Genomic DNA, 22,696 nt, shown 5'->3' on the forward strand with positions numbered 1-22,696 from the left:
GACTTATGTTTCCATTTCCCTTGGGAAGAGACCAATTTATATTGACTGCTAAATCGCAGGATAGATGTATGTTTAGTTTTAAAGAAACTGCCATTCCTCTTTCTAAGGTGTGTGCATGGGGCGCCTGGGTGGCTCAGTTGGTTAAGCGACTGCCTTCGGCTCAGGTCATGATCCTGGACTCCCTGGATCGAGTCCCGTATCAGGCTCCCTGCTTCTGCCTCTGACCCTCCCCCCTCTCATGTGCTCTCTCTCTCTCATTCTCTCTGTCTCAAATAAATAAGGTGTGTGCACGAGTTTACATTCCCACCAACAATGTATGAGAGTCCCAGTTGCTTCACATATTTGCTGACATGTAATGTCAGTCTATTTACTTTGAACCATTTTGGTGAGTATGTAGTAAAGTTTGTAGTAAAGTATGTATGTAGTAAAGTTTCATTGTGGCTTTATTTTGTGTTTTAAGAGCATAGAGTAAGGGCATTGAACACATTGTCATGTGCTTATTTGCCATTCATACATCTTCTTTGGTGAAGTGTCTGTTCAAATCTTCTGTTCATTCAAAATTTTCTTTGTCTTTATTGTTAAGTGGGAGTTCTTCATACATTCTGGACTGATGTCCTCTGTTGAGTTTATGTTTCACAAATATTTTCTTCCAGTCCATGGCTTGCCTATTCATTTTCTTAATGGTCTCTATTGATGGGAAGTTTTTTATTTTCACAAACTCTGATTTATCAGCTTTTTCTTTTCTTTTTTTTTTTTTTTAAAGATTTTATTTATTTATTCATGAGAGGCAGAGAGAGAGAGAGAGAGGCAGAGGGAGAAGCAGGCTCCCAAGGAGCAGGGAGCCCGATGCGGGACTCGATCCCAGGACCCTGGGATCATGACCTGAGCCGAAGGCAGACGCTTAACCATCTGAGCCACCCAGGCGCCCTATCAGCTTTTTCTTTTATGGTTATTATGACCTAAACAAAGCACATTGATTTTAATAAATGGTGTGCCCGGTATCTATTGTAGGCTCAAAAACCCTCAAAGCTTCCCTGGCTTACTTGTAATAGATGTGTTGGCCTGAAAAAACATCTATTTGTGTGCATATTGAGAACAACTGAGGAAAACCTGGTGATCTGTAAATACTCATTCTCAGAGAGCATCCCAGAGAATGAAGCAAATTCTAGATCTCTCTTGCTACTTTGCATTATAATAAAGAGACTTCTGTGGGGTCTTTTATTTTGTTTTTAAGACATTTTTTTTTTTATTTTTAAATAATCTCTCCACCCAATGTGGGGCTTGAACTCACAACCCCAACACCAAGAGTCGCACGCTCCACCAATGAGCCAGGCAGGTGCCCTAAGAATTCTGTTTTATTGGTGGAAAGATTCACCACCTGGTTATGGTTATCAAGTCAGTCCTTTGGCTTTTGAGCATCATAATTTTTTTTTCACATGTTATTGAGAAATCATATTATAAAGAGTCTGAATGTGTGGCATGAATGGATGAAGTCTTCTCCAGAAAGCCTTTAAAGAAGTGAACTGAAAGAAAGAAATCTACAGAGAGACCCAGGTGTCGGCGATGGCCTGGGACAAAATTAAGAGCAGATTAAAAAGGGAGAATGGACGGCACTGAGAAAAGCAGACCCTGGAATAATAGAGACCAGCTGAAGGGACGTAGTGATTCTTTCAATCTGTTCTTTGGCTGCACATTGAAACTTGTCCCCAGACTCTTAGCCAACTGCTGTGTTGTCTCCGAGGCTGTTTGATTGCTCCCTTTGTTTCTTGTTTGGATCCAAGGGACACTCAATACAGACATGACATTTTGAAAACTAAACTCACATCTTTTTCACCCTATCTTCATTGTTGCTCTGGCCTACTTTCTCTTAGACACTTTCTTGAGGGTGTAGGCTGAATGTGGTCTTTCAAACTTTCATGCGAACTCCCTCGAGTGTCTCTCCCTCTCTGATTCCATCTTTTCCTGTGATCACTAATGTTCTGAAACTGCTAATTTCGTTGTGGGCTACCCGGGGCCTCTGTGTCTTCTGTTCTCTATTGAAATGGTTTCCTTCTTTATAAGAGGCTGATTCAGGAAAGAAAAGGGCTGGGACTTGGGGGCATGATCTTTGCTGTTTGACTGCAGGTTGAAACAGGCAGTCAAGTTTTTGTTTTTCATTGATCCGGTAGGTTTTTATAACCAGCTATTTTGGTTACTGATTGTACAATTCTCATTGGAAGTTATCTTGAAATATGAACTAGGGAGAGAAAGCACCAATTTGCAAAGCTCTGGGTGGTTCTAACCCTGGAGAATAGGTACCAATGACTATGTGGGTGTGCCTGCCAGGCTGGGAGAGGATCTAGGCGAACGATGAGTTTCCTAACCCACCAGTCCTCATCCAATTGCTCGAGTATGAAGATTGGATGTGGGTGTTAAGATTTCCTGGCCTCCTGGATCTGTTCCTGAAGAGAGCAGATAAGGTCAGGATGAGAGAAGGCTAGGTTCTGAGTTAGAAAAATCAAGTAGGGTTTCAGGGCCTCTGAAATAAAGATAGGCCCTGAGTAATGCATACACAAATGTGATGGAAGTAATCCGAAGAGAGAAATGAATGGGGTTAAAGTCACAGGGCCACATGATAAATTATGCCTGGCTATGCAAGTGGGTTAAATCACTTCCTAAGACATTGCCAACAGCACAAATATCTGCATTTAGCAACACACGCAACCAAAAAGTGAACCAAAAATACTTCTTCCCCTTTGGAATAGTGATTCCTGCTATTTTACTGTCTCTACTGAGGCCCTCAGGGATTTTGGGTAAAGTCAGCGAGGTGGGTCCGCCTGGCCTGCAGTGTGGGTCGACTTCAGTGGGTACTCGAATGTGAAGCTATACTTTCTGTGCAATTCCTAACGCCATCCTATCGCCAACCCTCCTCAAGACCATTTTCTGCTCATGCATATTCTTCTTCAGACCAGTGGGAGCAGGAGGTGAAACTAAGGTCAGTTGGCTTGGCTCGGCTGTGGGATCCTTCATGAGCAGAAGAGCCTGGGTTGGGTAAGAGAAATGGATCACATGGGATGGGACCCATGGGAAACGTACACTGATTCACTCTTCCTTTCCTTCCTTCCTTCCTTCTTTCCTTCCTTCCTTCCTTCCTTCTTTCTTTCCTCCCTCTCTTGCTCCTCCTCTCTCCTATTCCTTCCTCCCTCTCTCCTTCTTTTCCCCTTTCTCCCTTTTCTGCCCTTCCTCTCTTCCTTTCTTTATTCTTGGATGGCACCTCCATCTTCTAAGGAATAGGTGTGCGAGCAAAGGGAGGGGCATGGTAAGGAAGAAGACTAAAGAAACTTTTCTTGTGACTGAATAAAAACTGACAGTAAAAATGCTGAAGTTCGGTGATCATGTTGATAACTGAGTGGGAAATCAGTGCTGTACAGAAGCTTAACTTATTTTTTAGGCAAGATAATTCTGTTTGCTTTTGATAATATTACCTGAGTTCCACAGGAACATCTGGCTGACTGGCAGTTCTATTTTCTGAAGGGTGGGTGCAGCCATTGCTGAAGTCAAGTACACACTCACTTTCCTTAGTACCAGAAGGCTTATCTGAAGCTCAGAATATCTATGATTTTCCCAGATCCAAATTTCCCTTCGAGCTGATGTTTGTCTTTCATGTGTTTCCTAATTAGCATTCAGATTTCTGCCCAAGAACACGCCGCCAGAGGCAGAACCTCTCCCTCAGTGGTGACCCTTGTTGTCATCCTTCTAAAGTGAATGCATAGGTCTGTTCTGTGATTTTCAACTTTGCTCTGTGGTACGAGGTCTGTGAATGTTCAGTTGACAATACGTGTGTGCGCCTCTCTCATTTCCTGTTTTTAAGGGCTGCACTTAATTTCTTTGAAAGGGTGGAATATTTTAAATTACAATTCAGCAGTTTTGCTAAGGAAGGCTGTAAAACACAATGAGCAAGGAGTTTTACTTCCTCCTTACAATTGCTACTCCCCTGTTTTGAAATCTTGATATCCTCCAATCAGTGGGAATGACTTTAACTTAGGCTTTAACAGTTTGAACAACCACCCAGCCATGGCTGGAGCTGTAGAGGCGCAAGGGATTCCTGCACACTGTAATTCCCTTTTTTCCAGACGCCTTATTAGTACCCGGAATGTGTCTGCCTGTGCTTGATATTGTTCTATCATGTTGAGGCCCCTCCCCAGGCACAGCATTTGGATTGGCTACAGAATACGGGCGCTCAGCCAATCCCGTGAAACCTCTCTCCTGCAACCCTAGCAACACCTGACAATGGTCATTGACAAATGTTAAGAGAAAAATCCCTGACAAATTCAACCGGCCATGAAAGTGGTTTCTGTCGAGGGCAAACAGCTAGTCCTGCCCGCAGAGCACTTTGTGTGGCCAGGGGACGTCGTGGTTTGTGCCAGGCCGGCAAATCCAGAACCTGTCTGTGGCTGCCTACCTCAGTCTGCTGCCACTTAGGAGAAGCTGGCTGTTGTTGGTCGAAGCCATTGGCGGGGCTGGGATCTGGATCTGTTGTGTGTGTGTGCGTGCGTGTGAGTGCGTGCGTGTGTGTTGCCGGGGCAGGGGGGGTGGTCTCATCTTCTCCCACACCAACCAAACCTCCGTATCCACCGGAATGTTTTCAGTGGTTGGAGAAAGAGTCCACATAAAACTTGGGCTCCAGGTCACACTCTGTCTCTGTGCTCATCTGTTCCCTAGGGCAGGGCAAGAGGAGCATTTTCTGAGGGCGGCAAGATACCTGGCTGTGTCCCCAGTGGCACGTTTCCCAGCCCTCTGGCTACACATCTTTCACCTCCCAGCCAGGCTCTGAACCCTGCTGGGGTGCAGTTGGCCTGTGTGCCTCACCTGCAGGCACCCTGGGACACTCCTCTCCGGAGGCTGCTAGACCTAAATGAGCTCTCACCGCTGTCTGGGAGGCTTCATGACTGAGGGATCTGTAGGCAGATCTGGCAGAGGCTGGAGTGGAGGAGGGGCAGGGAAGGGAGGATAAGAGAGGGGGACCTGCCAAAAACATGCACAGACAATTCATACGCAAACGCATGTTCTCACAAAGACATAATAGCTGTGTGTATATGATACCCTCCTGAAGTCCCCTTACGCGATCATTCCAGTTAGTCTAGCCACCTTGGAGGCATATTTCAAACCCTGGTTGAGTAATCCATTGTGTGGTGATTAGCTGTTAATGAAACTGAAAATACCTAAATCATCCAACAAGTAATCTGAATTAATTTTTTGTTGTTGTTGTTACACTGCTAGACAAGTCGGTGTCAAGACAAAGACCTGGGGATACATACAGCCATTTGCACACACAGATATAACGCACACACACAGCCACACACAGAGATAAGCCTAGGTAAGAGGAACAAAGGTGGAACAAGGTGGGGAAAAGAAAGGAAAAGGGAACTTCAGGGACAGACATGAATTGAAGAATGGGCAACCCAAGATGTTCATTCGATGCTCCCCACCCACACCCCAGAGACCCTCTCCTTATTAGCACTACCCCACAGTGCCTGTCCTGAATTTCATTTTTCCTGTGGGTTGGAGGAAGGGTTGGCAGTCAGTTTAATTCCTTAGGATTATAAATTGATCATGGCTGCAAGTCTTAGCCTTTCAGGGGATACTGATACTTTTCAAAGGGGGCTCATGAAGGCCCAAAAGAACCAAATCTCTAATAGTTGAATTGTAAATTGAGAGGAATACCTTCAGTCTGGATGGAGATAGAGGCTTGCTCAAACACATTTTTTAAGGGAGATGCCTCTGGAAACTCCTAAAGCCAGAATTACAGGTCAGAAAAAGTAGTTGGGGTAGGGTAAGGTGGGGAAGTGCAGGGGTGAGTCAGCCCTCAGCTGCAGCAGGCTGGACATCCATGCAGAAACAAACCAGGAGTTGGTGCTAGAATCTGACATACCTGCCCTTCAGGGAACCTGGAACCTTTCTGGTGATGTAAGATATGGAAAATCACAGTAAAGGTTATTATATAATGTGTTCAAAACCAAGCCTTATATAGCCAGATAACTGCACAGAGTTCTCAGATTCTGAAAGGGATTAAGCCATTCTGAGAGGAGGTAAATGGTGGACATTTGCCTATTGAGGAAACAAACAATTTCCTTCCCTTCCCAGATTTTTCAAGTTTGTCAGTTATTACTGGTCAAGCATTCAGTGGCTATAAGCAACTATCAACTACTAAGACTATGGAACAACAACAATAAAAAGCAACATGAAATGTTTATTTATTGCTCTGGAAGTTAAGAAATATAAAAAGAAAAGAAATTTTTATGTACCTGTGAAACGAAGAAAGAAAAAAAAATAAAATTGACAATGTATATAGTATGATTCTTTGTAACCCAAGGTGCCAGTGTGTCAGAAAGAGCCAGAGCTGTGTGCAGTATATGAAGCTTTCTGAAGGTGCGCAGAGGGGGGAGGTAAAGGTTCTCTCTTAGAGCAGATAGTTCCTGCTCCACAGTTTGAACTTGACTTAGGGATAAACCAAGAGCCTGCATCTGACAGAGGGCATGTTTATCTTTAAAGTAGCAGTTTGGACACAGAGGGATTCCTGGCTAAGAACAGTGTCTGGCACATTCTAGGCACAAAAATAAGTATTTATTGATGACACAGAAGCTCTGCCTCCAAATCAACATTCTCTCAACCACAGATACGATCAAAGAAGGAAAACTCTAGAACCCCAAGAAAAACCCACTCCCCCCTCTTAATTTCCAAGAGATCATTGTTTCCTATTTCCATGGTAACTAGAAGACTCAAAATTGCCAAAACTTGACACTTCAGATGAAAGCCAGAAAAAAAAAAAAAAAGAACAAGAGACAAATGTTATGGACAGCATGTAGGACAGTGTGCAAGGTTTCTGAAATTTGGGAAGATTTTCTTATTTCTTTGCTTGGGATAATAAAACAATGTCCAGAATGTAGGGGTGCAGCTTCTTGCCATGCTGCTAAACATTTATTGAGTAGATTTTATTCTTGTCTTGAAAAGAAAGGAGAGACCAATCAGTGAAGGTAAGCTGTCAGAAATTGCTCTCCTGGCAAGCCTGATGTTAACCACAATGAGGAGGCCAGTCTGGCCGAAGTGCCCTTGCTCCCTGCCTTCCATGGAGTGAACACATGCTTACTGAGCACCTCTTATTTTCTCGGTAATCTATTCTACACACAACTGAATGAAAACTTGCAACTCCAATAAGAGCTCCTAGGAGAAGTACAAGTAACTACTAGAGTGTGTAAGAAGCAGAGCTGACCTGTCGGAGTGGCCAGACCTTCCTAAGGAAGTGTGATTATGCTGAGTAGGAGGAAACTGGGCAGTGGTTGTGGGGCCTGGGGAGGGAGAGCATTCCAGGCAGTGGGAACTCTTAGGCAAAGGCCCTCTGGAGGAAGTGAGCCTTGAGTGTTCAAGGAACTGAAAGCAGGCCTGAGCAGCCTGTGTTGGCAGAACCCCAGAGAGTGAGGGGAATGAACTTGGGGCCAGGCCAGTTGGAGATGTGAGCAGGAACCAGGTCATTCTCAGTGCATAGCCTCAAGTCTTGCAGGGTGGGTTTGTTAAGGATTCTGGTGTCTATCTTTCCTCATTCCAGGGTGAACTCAAGCTGTAACAGGAATGCATGACAGGCCCTTCTTGTGTGTGATCTGGGAATGGCAGCTTCTGGTTCATCTGAAATCCATCAGAATACTGCCATAAATTCCAGATGTGAACCACCAAGGTTCAAAGGATTATAATTTTATGAAATACTTTAAACCGAAGTCATATTCAAGATACATTATTTTATGTATGAAGATTCAGTTGGCACCTCAGAGCCATCATCATGAATTTCACTTATCGCCATATATTAACCTCTCAGGAGCCAGAGTTTGACCATCTAATAACTTCCCCTATCTCTGCAAACCACCTGGAATCTGGGAAGTTTGCAAGAAGCCAAAAAAAAAAAAAAAAAAAAGTAACACATTTTAAATACGTATTTTAACCAGAGGGGAGGTCCTCCTCATTAAGAACTTGGTTGAGTTTCATTGTAGACACAAATTTAACAAGCGGGTTTTCTGGGTTCCAAGGCCACAGCCAATAGAGAGCAATAATGCAGAAAGGGAGGAGGGATGGGGTAGCATATACCAGTAATTAAAAGTAACAGGGGCAGCACAACTGTAGAGAAGGAGATCAAACAAAACAAAACAAAACAAAACACAACAAAACTACAAAGCAAACCCAAACCCAAAAACCATAAGAACTAAAAATCAAATAAAAAAATAAAGGAAGAAAGATAGAGAAAGAAAGAATAAAAGCAATCTGGGACTTTAATTATGGACATATCTTCTTGCATGCCTTAACATCTTGAGGGCATCGTAGTGTTTATAATTAAGACTTTATGTAAGAAGTCAGTCATGATTTAGAAAGATTTCTAGCCCCCAGAGTCAAGCTTTTTAAAAAGGCTTTGGTACTTAAGAAGCAGACCTTCAGTCATTTGGGAAACTGTCTGTTGAGGATGGCTCTTACCAAAGTTCTGCATAACTACGGGTTTATTGTAGTATGGCTCTGTGGACATGTTAATCCAGATTTTGGGCTGAGAGAACACGGGATGTACCAGCTTTTGCTGGGACTGCTTCATTTTCACAAGTTATCCAATTCTGGGTTTGAACAAAGTCATTGGAAGTGACACTTTTCATATGTGAATTGTCATGATGCTATTCTTGATAATGAATGAGTTCTTGAATATTTAAAAATATTGTAGGTGATAAAGTGTCCTCAGTAATTACATTTGAAAATTTGGCTTTCACATTTTTAACTTTAATTTTCATGCTATCTCTTAAATGTAAATAATCTTTCTCCAGGCATAAGGTGCCCCCTAAAGTTATGTGGTTGTCTGAATTGTATGTCTTTACTTCCTCCAGATGGGAATGAGAATGAATAAAATACAGTTCGATCAATGTTGGAGAATGCTCATGCTATGTGTTTGTGAAGTGATTTGGGGGATGACCTTATTCTCTGCAAATGTATCTTTCATACGTGCCAGAGCATCTTTTGTCTCCCCAGAGAATGTGTTCATACTGTTTTATGTTTGATGTTTTAATTGTGTTTTTCTTGTGCTATCTCATCAGACATATTTGCAAAAGAGTGATGCAATTTTGAGGAGATCATTAATTTTCTAGATGATGATTCTTATATAGTGCTACTTTTTCTGTGTTTAAAAGTAGGAGGGTTTTCCCCCCCCAGTTGACATAGGTAAATAAATATGGAAATAAAAATTTTCACATTATCCAATTAAATAATGTTCTTGTGTCTGTCTTGTGACAAGCTTAACAATATACTTAGTAAAAAGTAACAGCTATTAAAAAGGGAAAAGAGTAAATGCTATAATTAAATGTGGCATTTCCTATTTCTTTTGGCTATCACTAGGTTCTAAGCCTGGTTGGAGGCCAGTAAAATATTCCGGTTCTGAGATGGCTTTTGTTGATGAGACTCACCACTGCACTTTGGATTGGAATGAACAGTAGAATGATAACAGTCTGATAAATTCTCACAATACTGAAATTGTACACAGGCTGTATTTACACTAAAATATTTTTGCTAAAAATTAATATAAATAAAAATAATAGAGTAGATTATCTAATATTTAATAAAGGCAAATGCCTTTTACCCTTCGAGGGAGGAATTATTGTCCAAATTGTAAAATTTATTGTTTAACTTTTTTTTTTTTTTTAATTTTCTAAGTCATCTCTACACCCAATGTGGGTCTTGAACTCACAACCTGGAAATTGAGAGTCCCATATTCTACCAACTGAGCTAGCCAGACGCCCTTCCAAATTACAAAATTTAAAACAAATTTATTTATAATCAAGTTGCTAACCTGATCATTTTGTATATAGTTAAGAGACAATGATTTATTTTTCAAAATCCCAGATTGTAACTTTAAAGGCTTTTATCTTAACAGAAACACTGTTCTTAGAAGAAGGATGGAAAAGTTTGGTTGGTTGATCAATGGTTGAATGCACTTTGTTATAGTTACAGCAAATTTTAGAAGGGTACATCTTAAGGAATTAAACAGTGTGGGTTAATAAGTGATAATGTGGCATCAAATTATGATGTTTCCCAATTTTGCCCATTCGGAAGAATTATCAAGGGCATCAGTTAAAAAGATTCCAAACCCCCCACTCCAACCCTCCCCGGGGAAGAGGTAATGGAAATCTACATTTTTGACCAGTACTCCAGGCAATTCTTCTGATGTGGCAGGTTTGGGAAATATTGGATACTAGAGAAAGTTCTGACTTTCTCCTCACAAAGACTAAATGTGAGTCCCTGCTTGGCCCGATTAGAACCGAAAAACCTTTGGCCAATTTCTCAGACTCTCAATTTCTTCATTTATTTCTTGAGCAGGGGGACTGGAAAAGCAAATGATTTACTGTTTGTAAAGAACCTAGCCCTGGGGCGCCTGGGTGGCTCAGATGGTTGGGCCGCTGCCTTCAGCTCAGGTCGTGATCTCCGGGTCCTGGGATCGAGCCCTGGCTCAGCGGGAAGCCTGCTTCTTCTCCCCCTCCCTCTGCCTCTCCCCCTGCTTGTGTGCTCCCTCTGTCTCTCTCTCAAATGAATAAAAAAAAACCCTGCACCCACTCTTTAAAAAATATTAATAGTGAATATTAGTGGTTTGATTCTTAGGAATTTAACAAAGCTGAATTTTTTTTTTTTTTTAAGATTTTTTAAGTAATCTCTACACTGAATATGGGGCTTGAACTTACAACCCCGAGATCAAGAGTTGCATGTTCTACTGACTGAGCCAGCCAGGCACCCCAACAAAGTTGAAATTAATCAAAACTTCCCCCTCTTCAAGGATGGAGCAATTGTTTTAATTCATTCAGTTCTGGGTTGATCATTCCTTGCCCACCTCTTATTTTGTCCAAGAATTTATTCGGTGGAAATGATTGACCAGGATGATTCTTTGGGCACTTTCCCCTATTACTGGATATTTTGCCCTGATGAAGTGTCATCTCTAATATCTCATTCTTCACTCTTTTTTAGCCACGTGGAAGAGAATTCTTTGTCATTCTACAGGAGGGATGAATGTCTGGTTCACAGGCTAACCATGGTGTTTCAGGCTTTTCTTCCGCTCTTAAATAATTTAATTATTTTCCAGGGAACATAACTGGCTTTGGTTATAATATGCAAAGTATATCCCAGTATTAGGAAATGAATGGGTATAACTTTGTGTCCATCAAACGACTTGAGGTTCCTCCGAGCTAATCCAATCTAATCTAATCTAATCTAATCTAATCTAATTCCATGTCTTGGAATCTTCCTTCTAAAGGCAAATTATTCTCATAATTAGCTGAGATGACTAGCAATAATAATGAGGCAATGTCATTTTTTCTTTCTGGAGTCTTCCTCCTAAGCAGTGGGACTGTGTGAAGTTCTTGCCACCGAAGACTAGTTTTCAAACTTAAGTGTAAAAAAGCCTTATATGGGGAGCGAGTGATTGTCAATTTCTGGTTCCTAGCTCCAAAATTGTGTGTGTTATTATGCTCAGGTGACACTCTAAGGGTCTCTCTTTGAAAATCATTGCTCCAGGAATTTGATAAATCTCTATTGAATTTAATTCAAATTTTTCACTTTTAAATTAAAGGCAGATACAGGAGCCATGTTAGGTCTCTGGATAGGACTCCCCTGCCCCTTTCAAGTAAATTCCTTTGCCACATATCCATACATGCAACCAACTGCACAGATCCGGCGCTAGGTATGGTGCTCTGGGAGGGGTGTCTCTTCCTTGAGGCTATCCATTTAGCTACTGGGATTCCTGTTAATGAAGTTTGCCTGTCAGCCTAGCTCCTGACCACACTGGCCGACGCGGTGTGGTGTGATGTGATATGATGAGTCACTGCATTTGGGAAGCTGTAGACTTTCTGTACTTTGATTTCCTACCATTGCCTAATGGTAAACATTGGAACATAACCAGGGACCTCTAGCCCTGATTTGGTCCCTGGAGTACGGTCCTGTTTGAAAAGGGCGATTATAAGTAATTTAGTAATGATTTCGATGAACACCAGAAAAACACTGTAAATACCCCCCAAAGGAGAGCTGGCACTGGTAGCAGCCAATGATGACATACTGTGACTTACTTCTTCCTTGGCTCATGGGTGTAGCTAACCTCTGGGGAGACAGAAGCCTTGCAGTACTGTGCTGGGCACTTGGGACTACAGAAATGGCTGAGGCATAATCCCAAGCCTCAGAGAATTTCTAACCAGGGAAGGGAGAGAAGGCGAATGGCTCAGCCAAGTGTAAACATAACTGTGATGCCAGGCTGAATGGTATAAATGCTGTAAGAAAGATCCAAAGTGTTAGAAGGGCTGGAGGAGAGAGATCACACATTTAGGGGGTTTTCCCAGAGGAAGCGGCATTTGAGCAAGTCCTTGAAGGAAGGGTAAGAATGTGACAAGTTGTAAGGGAAGAGAGAATCATTATAGGCGGTAGACTGTCTTGAGCAAATGTGGCAAATGGGGAAAATGGGGATGACTTCTGGGGACCTGGGAGAAGTCCTCTTGGAACGTAAGAAAAATCCTGTTGGGGAAGTGGATGTTCTGTTGGGTTTCAGGGGAGATGAGGCTCGAAAGCTGGGTTTGGTCAAGATCATAGCTGAGTTTGGTCTTTTGCCAGTAGGCAGCAGGGAGCCATTTAAAAGGACTTGAGCAGGAGGGTGACACTGTCAGAATTGTACTTGAGGAAGCACAACAGCTGGGTGGAGGAGGATTTGGAGGAGGAAAGGTTATACAGACATACCAGTGAGGAGGCCCTGCAGAGTGAAGAGGTGGAATAATTTACTGAGCAGCAAGAGGGGCTGGGATAGACAACACAGCAAATAAACCTAAATGCGAGTTGCAGGCAAAGGCAAAGAGGAATAAAGCTTGGGGGCCTATAACAGGGAGCAACAGTAACAATAGTCTAGGGGAAGGAAGAGAGCCTAGTTTCCAGGAAAAGGTGATACTCTGGGTTTGAGTTGGCCATGGGGCACCCTCAGGGCAATAGAAAAGGGAGCTGGCCACCAGAAGAAATAAGTGAGCTGAAGCAGAACCCATGGCTGGGAGTGGGAATGGTGGAAAGTCTCCAAGGGGCAGGTCACCAAAAATGGAGAAGAGGACTATGATAGGCTCTAAGGAAGAGTGTGCATTAAAGAGTTTGGAGGAAGAGAGACCCAAAGACAAGGCAGAGAAAGATGAGTTGGAGATGATGGAGCCCCAGTAAATTGTCAGGAAAACCAGGGGGAGAACAATTCAAGATGGAGAGAGTGCTCTCAGTTTAAGTGCCTGCCGAGAGGGGAAGTTAAACTGAGGTGGTGACTCTGGATTCTTCTTTTTTTTTTTTTTTTAAATAAAGATTTTATTTGAGAGAGAGAGAGAGCGCATGAGCAGGGAGGAGAGGCAGAGGGAGAGGGAGAAGCAGGGCTCTATCCCAGGATCCTGAGATCACGACTTGAGCCGAAGGCAGACGCTTAACCCACTGAGCCACCCAGATGCCCTGGATCCTTCTTTGAATTAGAGTTAAACTAAAGTTAAACCCAACATGCTAGTTAAACTGTAGGATGATGCCTTAAATCTAGTCTCTTTGGTTCATTACAAAATCGAAATCTCTAAAGTTAGGTACCTCCAAAGATGTCTATTTTTCTGTTCAGTATGAATTAATTTCTTCCACTAACACATCCTATGACCCTGAATGAATCATCTACACTGTCTGGGGGCACCTGTTTTGTCATCTTTCACTTTCCAGATAAGTGACTCCGTGTGTATATGTATGAAAATGCTTGCTAATCTACACACTATTATACAAGCCTGAGACTTATCATGACTGTATTTGAGAACAGAACAGAGCTCAAATTGTATTTCACTTTTCCACTTACTTTCTTCTCCTGTCACCTATGTTTTTCAAAAGTTTAAAAATTATTTTAATTTTTTAAGAGATACAGAAGTGTAACAACCAGAGGAAAGAGCCTTCCTCTCCCATTTGCCTATAAAGATATTCTTCCAGTGTTTTGCCCACGTCTTTCCCTAAGCACTGAGAAGTGCACCCCCAAATACCAGACGAATATACAGAAACATAATGTCATCAAAATTTTCCTAATAAGTAAGGCAGCGATGGAAAGTCTGCAAGCATCCCGTCCTCCGGGGACCTGCAGCTTGGGGCTTCATAAGACCTGACCAGAGTTAAGAGCCAAGACCTCCATACAGTTCGAGGTCTCCCTGGCCTTGGCCTTCTGTGGGCGATTTTCTTTAAAACTCAGAAGCGCTCTACCCCCTCTAATTTCAATCCAGGCAACGAGGCAGGCAGGTGGGCGCCACCAGCCAATAACCTGAAGAGACGGGGAAGTGTCAAAGGAGATACGGTTTATCTTTCACAATAGCGACCATATCAGTAACACGGTTTAGAGTAAAAACAAGGTGGGGCGAAGAGTACGGAAGGATGTCTCTAACGTGGTAATTAAGTCTGTGGCTTGGACCCAGATTTGACCGAGCTCTGTGGCCTGCGAATAATGTCCGCAGGGTTCCCGGTTCCGCCCGGGACTCGCCTCGTAGCCTTCGCCTGCACCCTCGCACCAGCAAGCTGCGCTCTTCGCTCGCCCGCCCCCCACGCTGCCTCTACCCGAGAGGAAGGGCCGTTCGGGAGCCACTGGCGCGGCGGAGAGCACGGCGCGCGCCCCGAGCGCCTGGGCTCCCCGCAGCCCGGCGTCCACGGCCGTGGCGGGCCCGACCCAAGTGCGCCCCGAGCGCGTTCGCAGCCGCCGTCCGCCGCCGAGCGCCCGGGGCGCGCCGTCTGCAGCCGGCTGGGTTGTGAGCGCGCGCCCGTGGGGTGTGTGTGTGTGTGTGTGTGTGTGCGCGCGTGTGTGTGCGTGCGCACGCGCCCGTGGCGTGTGTACTCACAAAGGTGTGTTTGCTAAATCCATTGCCCGGGTGCACCCTCCACCTCGAGCAGGGGCACCCGGGCTTGGAGCAAGGTCTCGGCGGCGCGGCTGCGGGGACGACCAGAGCCGGTTCAAGTTCCCTGTTCCGCGCCGGCGGGCGAGCCAGTCTCCTCGCCTGCCGGGCTGAGGGTGCGCTAGGGCGGGGAGGCCGCGGCCAGCTCCGGACGCGCATCGCACAGCTGCGGGGCAGGTTCCGAAAGCTCTGCGCGTTTTGGGACACTTTGGCTGGCTCGGCCCCCAGACAGGCCGCCGGGACAGAGCGGACACGGGAATCGCGGCTGGGTGCACTGCAGCCACGCGGGGCAGCGGAGCGGGCGCTCCCCTTCCCGGGTCTGCAAAAGTGAACTGGAAAACAGCCAACGAGCGCAGCCTCCTCCTTCTGCCCCAGCGCCGCAGTCCCGGCTGGGGTGGGGGTGGGGGGAGTTCCCCAGGGCGGACTGAAGGGGAAGCGGGCAGCCGGGCTGCCTCGGCCGCACCTCCTCCGCCTTCCTCTCCACCCCCGTCCCCCAGGTTCCACGCCGCATTTCTTTGTTTTGAAAGCGCCTCCTCCGCCCAGAGGCTTTTCCCCGGGCGGCCAGGCTCTGACGGGGGGGTGGGGCATTGGCTCGCGGGCCACGCCCCCCACTTAGCCCGGACCCTTCCCCGGGTTCAACCCCCCTCATCTTCCCTTCTCTCCGCGTTTCGACCCGCGAGGCGCGTCCTCACTTGCCGGACATCAAAGGGAAACACGGAATTGGAGGGGGAAGTTGAGTTGGCAGGGGGCACAGAGACCCACCCATCTTAGGCCCGTCCCCTCCCGCGGGAACCCCGCCTGAGCCCCGCCCCCCGCGTCACAGCAGCCTGACATTCTCACAACCCATCGGGCACCCAACCTCGCCGCCCCCGCTACCCCCGTGTCCGCCGAGTGCTCTATTTATGTTTCAGCTCAGCGATTTGCATAGTCCCCGCCCCTGCCCCTAGGTCCCCCTATCGGTGCCCCGCCTCAACTCCGACGTCACGGAGGAGGCCCCGCCTCTTGTGCCCGTACAAGGAGCGGCTGGCCCTAGATGGCAGCGTGGCGTCGCCGCGGCGTGTGCGTGTCGCGCTTCCTTGTGCCGTTTATAGGGTCCCGGCACTTCCGCTGTCGGGTTAGAAGCGGCGCGGTCATGGCGGAGCGCGGACAGCAGCCTCCTCCCGCGAAACGGCTCTGCTGCCGGCCGGGCGGCGGCGGTGGCGGCGGGGGCAGCAGTGGCGGTGGAGGAGCGGGTGGCGGCTACAGCTCTGCCTGTCGGCCCGGCCAGCGGGCTGGCAGTGCGGCTGCGGCGGCGTGCGTGGGCGGCGCGGCGCTGGGGCTGCTGCCGCCGGGCAAGACCCAGAGCCCGGAGTCGCTGCTGGACATCGCGGCGCGCAAGGTGGCGGAGAAGTGGCCGTTCCAGCGCGTGGAGGAGCGCTTCGAGCGCATCCCGGAGCCGGTGCAGCGCCGCATCGTTTACTGGTCCTTTCCCCGCAGCGAGCGGGAGATCTGCATGTACTCGTCCTTCAACACCGGCGGCGGCGCCGCGGGCGGCCCCGGCGACGACAGCGGCGGCCCCGGCAGCGCGGGCGGCGGCGCGGGCGGCGCGGGCGGCGGCGGCTCCTCGTCCTCGCCGGCCGCCACCTCGGCCGCCGCCGCCGCTGCCGCCGCCGCCGCCGCCGCCGCCGCCGGGGCCGGGGCCCCGTCGGTGGGGGCCGCCGGGGCGGCAGACGGCGGCGACGAGACACGGCTGCCCTTCCGCCGGGGCATCGCGCTGCTGGAGAGCGGCTGCGTCGACAACGTCCTGCAAGTCGGTGAGTCACGGGGCAGCCGCGGAGCCGTCTGTCCGTCGGTCCGTCAATCCCTCGGGGGGGCGCCCCTCAGCCCGGCGCGCGTCCGCACCCCCGCCCGGTGCCCTCACCGGCCCGGACCGTCCTCCCGAGCGGAGCGCCCATTTCCTCCTCGCCCCTCCCCGCCTCCCTCTCCCCGGACGGGCCAGCGCGAGTGGGAAATGAATCAGCAGGACTCACCCCGCGGCGGGGTTGGCGGGGTGGGTTGTCGGGTGCTCCCCGGCCCGCTCCGTACCCGCCCTCCTCCCGGGGAGCACGTCCCGGAGGGCTGCTCGCCCTTTTCGGGGGGTAGTTGTGGACAAAGACGCAGGCGGACGGCCGGGCTCCGGCGGAGGGTGTGTGTGGCGGGGCCGTGCGGGGCGGGGGAGGGGGCGCGGGCCGCACAGACAATGCCGGCCGGGGCCGAGCCGGCGGCCGGGCCGCACTCTGCGCTCTCCCTGCCCTCTCCCCTTGTCTGCCGCTCGCTCCTCTTTCTTTCTCCTCTCTCCCCCTCCCCGCCTCCTCTATTGGAGGGGTGGGGACTACATTTTAATGCCACTCGGCTGCCGCTCCTCTCGGGGCTCCGACGGGCTGGCGGCCGCGGCGCTCTCCGGGGTCATTGCGGCGTCTCGTCTGGCCCGGGCGAGCTCCGCCGGCGGCCCCGGGATTTAAATGTCTGTTTTTTCCCCCGCGCCTCCCCTGCCTAGGAGCAGCGCGGGAGGGAGGGGGCAGCGGGCCGGACCCCCTCTCCTCAGAGACCTGTCTCCCCCCGCGAGGGCGTCCCCCAGTCGATGGGCCCGAGCCCGGGAAGGAGCGGCTGGCGCTTCCCTTTCCTGCCGGGGCCGGCGGTGCCCGGGGCCCCTGCCGCCGGAGTTTGGTTAGCGCTGGGTGGCCGGTGGCCGTGCGCGGGGCGAGCCGCGGGGAACAGTTACGGGCTTTGCGCTCGCAGCGGCGGCGGCAGGAGCGCGAGGCGGAGGGGCTCCGCGGCCGCGCAGTGTCCCTCCAGGCGCGGCCGCCTGGCAGCTGGGCGCGACCCCGCACTTTGTTCTCATTTTCAGGTTTATTTGTACCCCTTTCAGTTTTCTGTCATCCTCCGAAAAGGGGGACCCAAACAAAAGAGTCTCTTTATTTCTTTTCAAAGCTTGTAAAGTAGAAGATATTTGACAAAGGCGAGAGAAGGACTTGTGATTTAAAGCTGCACAGCCCTCTTTTCTCTGACAGACCATGAGAGTTTTCTCAAATACCGAGTTTAAAAGCTTTCTCTGTCGTCGCTCCCTGCCCCCAGTGTTTTTTTTCTGGCCAGATATCTTTGTCAGCCGTAGGATGGGGATGTTTGGGCTGGACTGAGAAGAACAATGCTATTATGAAACTCCCTTCTCGTATTTTTCTCCTGATCGCAAACGGCATATTTTCTGTCCCCCCTTCCCGTATTGCTGTCTGCTTTAAACAGTGTCGTTGTGGTGAGCATGGTACCTAATGAATGGGGAGACGGTTGGAAGCATCACTGTCTCTGATTTTTCATCTTTTCTTTCCGTAGTCCGTTCTTTTTATCCCTCTCCTTGGGAGTCGAGTGGGGGTCTGGATAGGGGCCCCCAAAGAGAATGAAGGTTTCTTTAATCCTCTCTGGTTAATTTGAATTCTAATGCAATCTGCAAACGTGATTTTCCGCATGGTCATTTATTTCCAAAGGCGGCCCCCAGTGTTGTCTTTTCTAGGTTCTGTACCTTTTCCTTATTTCTGGAGGGGGTTTAACTTTTGAGCCTCTCCATCCTTCTTAAAAAAAAAAATTCTGGTTAACATTGTTCAAAGTTATACCTCTTTCCTCAATCCCCATGCCCCCCTTGTTTCCTGCTGGGTTGAAACGGATTGAAGCACATCCATAGTTTCTCAGTATAGCCAAACTAGAGTTTGGGAATTTTTTTGGCTTGGCTGCCAATGTTCAGTTTTTTTTTCCCCCCTCTATGCTTGACTCTGCTTGCAAGCAATGAGGAATGACAGGAGAGCACATAGGGAGGGTTTCTTGGCTGATTACATTTAAGCCAGGAATTCACTGTGAAAATAAAGCCAAGGGGCGATAAATAAAAGATGCAATCTTCTCTGGGAGACAGACACACAGCGTGGGCTTTGCCTGCTTTCATCAGTGAAGAGGCCTGAGTGAGTTGTAAAAGAAAATAGTAACTTTTTGAATAGTCCCCAAAGGGGTAGGAGGCCACTGAATGGAGTTGGCACTGGTTGATGTGAAGCAGTGTGATGGTTCTTGCATAGTTTGAAGAGTTGACCACCCTTTCGGAAACACATACGTGCTAACCAAGTGCTGTACAGATTGTGGAAAATATTCTTTTTTTCCGCTCTGAGTTTTGCCAGTTTCCTTAACTTCCAAGTTGTATTACTTGTTGTGCCAGTCAGCTTACGAGATGGAGGGCTGCTAAATGCTGGCAGCTGGCACTGTGAGATAGAAAACTTAGGACCAGGATTTTTGTTCTCGATGGAGGATGGAGAGAATGGCTAGATTAACCATCTAATTTAGCTTTAATTGGTGGGTTGAATTGGTATACTAACATAAGAGGCTTATTTTATAATTTTGCGAGCTGAGGTAGAAGTGGTTTTAGCTTCAGAACCTGAAATGGAAAAGAACATGATACCATGATAGGACCATAAGCAATTTTCTGGTATTGCAAAATTACAAGTTTGTTTGTACAGGAAGTATTCACTGACTTTTGTAGAGGTGACTAAATTATAGATGCAATGGATAAAATCTAGTTTTTGGACTTCATTTTATATTGACACTGTTGAAGATTATTTAAGGATTGAGGGTTGGAGAATTGGGACTTCCCAGAAATTAAACATAACTTGCTACTTTTCAACTCCTATTTTAAAAAGAAATTTAAAGGAAGAAAATTAAGCCTTTGGTGTAGTAGTTGTAAATGATATTTAATTGGTGCAGAGCTATCCATCAGTTGATTATAGGAAGTTTTTAGAGAAAGTGTGGCTGGCTTATTTTCATTAAATAATGATACATTAGAAGGGAGCTGTGGCTGAGGGTGCTTGTATGTTAATATTGTTGACATCATTGAAATAATGATTTTAGAAGTCACGTAAAAAAATTTCCCCCAAATTTTGCCTGGCAAAGAGCTTTCCTAATATGATCTTACTCAAATTATAAAAGACAACTCGAATTAAAAGACAGACAGGTTTTTTTTTTTTTTATAAAAGGCAAATTTAATTAGATAAAAAAACTAAGAATTTCTGTAGGGCTGAAAACATGATAAGCAGCTAACTGGGGTAAATATGTGCAGCATGTTGGAGGCTAACAGAGAACTCTGAAAAATTGGTTTAAAAAATAAAGAGAGAAAGATGAGTAAGTTAAAAAATGGGCAATGCCTTTCATAAAGAAATGCAAATGATTAATAAATTTGTCTTCATTCTTACATAAGGAGAAGCAAGCAAAGGTGACATGGCATGTTTATCTGCCACATTGGTGAAGACAAAAAAGATGGATAGATAGTACTCAGAATTGGGTGAGGAGGTGGGAGAAGATGCTGCCTCCCTAGCTGCTTGGTTCAGTCTTTTTTGTGTCATTTCTAGAAATTTCTCTTGCAGATATATTGATATTAGGGCACAGAGATGTTCTATACGGTGAGCAGTGCTCATTGCAGTGTGATTTGTAATACTGAAAAGCGGGAGTCAATGGAAATTTCCATCAGAAGGGCAGTGGTTAAGAAGTACTCAATGGAATTCTATGCCACCATGAAAAATAGTGAAGGAGAGAAATATATATAATGACAAAGAAAGGTGACCAGAATATTCATTTAAAAACAAGTCATCTATTCATACAGTAGGCTGTAATTTCTATTTAAAACAAAAAAGATAGACTTTTCTTACAGATGTATAAAAATGTCTGGAAGGCTACACAAACAACCATTGAATAGTGGCTATCTTTGGAGAAGGGTAGTCAAGTGGATAGGCAAAGTTTTGGGGGTAATTTTACTTTTCATTCTACGATTGTGTTACGGTCAGATTTTTCTTCAAAGTAGAAAAAGAAGCATATATTTTTGTAATAAAAAAATTTTAGAAAAATTATTCTTGTGTTTTTTAATTAGTTTATATTTTTTTGTTTTGGGGGTACATGTGTTCCCTTTCTGAAGATTGGTGTACGTTCAGTTTTGTTTTGAAACGGGCAAGTTTCCTTATTTGTGACCAATCATTTTAAAAGTAAGAAGTGTTTAAACAAAACTGGGGTCTTGTCTTTAGTATGGGCAGGAAGGAGATAAGTTTAAAAGGAGTTGCTTTTTGTTTGTTTGTTTTGTTTTGCTGGTAACTTTTGGGAGAAAAGAATATTGTCTGGAATTCTGTTAACAATTTGGTAAACACATTATTATGGTCTTTTCAGATTCATAACTTAAAATCTCTTGTTTTAGGGGGTGGCAAGGTAGTTAACAGGGAATCTTTTTTAGAATTAGGACGGATAAAATTTTTATACACTTAAGGGGCGCCTGGCTGGTTCAGATGGTTAAGCGTCTGCCTTTGGCTCAGGTCATGATAGAGTCTGGGATCAAGCCCCACATCGGGTTCCTGGCTCAGCGGGGAGCCTGCTTCTGCCTCTCCCTCTGTTCATGCTCTCTCTCTCTCTCTGTATCTCAAATAAATAAATAAATAAATAAATAAATAAATAAATAAATAAATAAAAAATCTAAAAAAAATTTTTTTAATCACGATTTATTTAAGGCTAATTTGTTGGTATTTCTTTGAGTGTTTTGATTTTCTTTTTTCTTTTTTTTTTTAAGATTTTATTTATTTATTTGAGAGAGAGAATGAGAGAGAGAGAGCATGAGAGTGGGGAGGGTCAGGGGGAGAAGCAGACTCCCTGCTCAGCAGGGAGCCCGATGTGGGACTCGATCCCGGGACTCCAGGATCATGACCTGAGCCGAAGGCAGTCGCTTAACCAACTGAGCCACCCAGGCGCCCTTGATTTTCTTTATAGACCAGAGATTGTTATGTAAAGATGTGATTCTAGATGCACTTTCAGAATTGGGTGTTTTGGTTATTGGTGGTAGTAATTTCAGTGAAAGCATTTTCAAGAGTAAAGTGATAATATAGAATGGTTTAAAATCAGATCCTATACGTTTTCTGCCATTTGATTAAGGAAGAAGTACACAAAAGAAAAAATTTTGAAACTATAGTTGCATATGTATTTTTTATTCTGTGCCAGTTGAAGTGTTTGAAGTCGTTGATTTTTCAAAGTATCTGGGCACCTCAAATGCGCTCAGCATTGTTCTGAGGAAAGTTAAAATTTCAATTTTAGGTGAGAACATCTTGGAATTTGTTGTAAGTATTGTTTCAGTGAGGAAAGCTAAAGTGTTCAGGAAACAAAACATTTTGTAGCTGGAAGATTTCGGTAATACTGGAAGATGAATTGCAGATTTGAATTAAGGAAACATCTTTACTCTTGCTTCAGTCTTTAATATCTTGCCCTAGAGTTGTATTCTTAGTATATCTTCGGGTTGAAGAGGAAAAGGCCATCCCCATTATTTTATTTAAACTGTACGTTGAATTTCATCCTTTTTGCAAAGACTTTGATGGCTTTTCTTTTAGAAGGATCAGGATGCCTGTAGAATATGTCCTTTAATAGAAGAATTTTTGCAATTAATTGAACAACTCAAGTCATTATTGTCTTAAGTATGTCTTGGCCGATTTTTAAGATGTTTATCCTGGGCCTCTTTTCTTTTCACAATGGGTAATCATTTGCCATCACTTCTAACTCTAAATGTTTCATTTGGAAAGACAGAGACCAGCATATCTTTTCTGGTCACACATATTAAAGGTTTAGTTAATGATGTTTGATTTTAGCTGGTAACATGTTCAGTGAACAAGATGGCAGTGGAGGAATACTGATGTCTTTTAAGAAAGCTGCGCCTTTTAAAAACTACATGATTGGATCTG

General features: G+C 45.9%; 1 protein-coding gene across 1 annotated transcript in view; it reads left to right on the forward strand.

Annotated features, from left to right (window-relative positions):
* The first annotated feature begins 16,055 nt into the window (after positions 1-16,055).
* The window catches only part of ZSWIM6 (zinc finger SWIM-type containing 6), a 197,911-nt gene continuing 191,270 nt past the window's right edge, over positions 16,056-22,696 (forward strand). The window contains exon 1 of the mRNA XM_045895326.2: positions 16,056-16,741. Within this exon, the coding sequence (XP_045751282.1) occupies positions 16,081-16,741 (661 nt within the window). The 5' untranslated portion in view covers positions 16,056-16,080. The remainder of the gene's footprint in view (positions 16,742-22,696) is intronic.

The sequence above is a fragment of the Mirounga angustirostris genome, unplaced genomic scaffold, assembly GCF_029215605.1.
Source record: "Mirounga angustirostris isolate CCGP_5_RB_7025 unplaced genomic scaffold, mMirAng1.0.hap1 SCAF_7, whole genome shotgun sequence".
NCBI lineage: Eukaryota > Metazoa > Chordata > Mammalia > Carnivora > Phocidae > Mirounga > Mirounga angustirostris.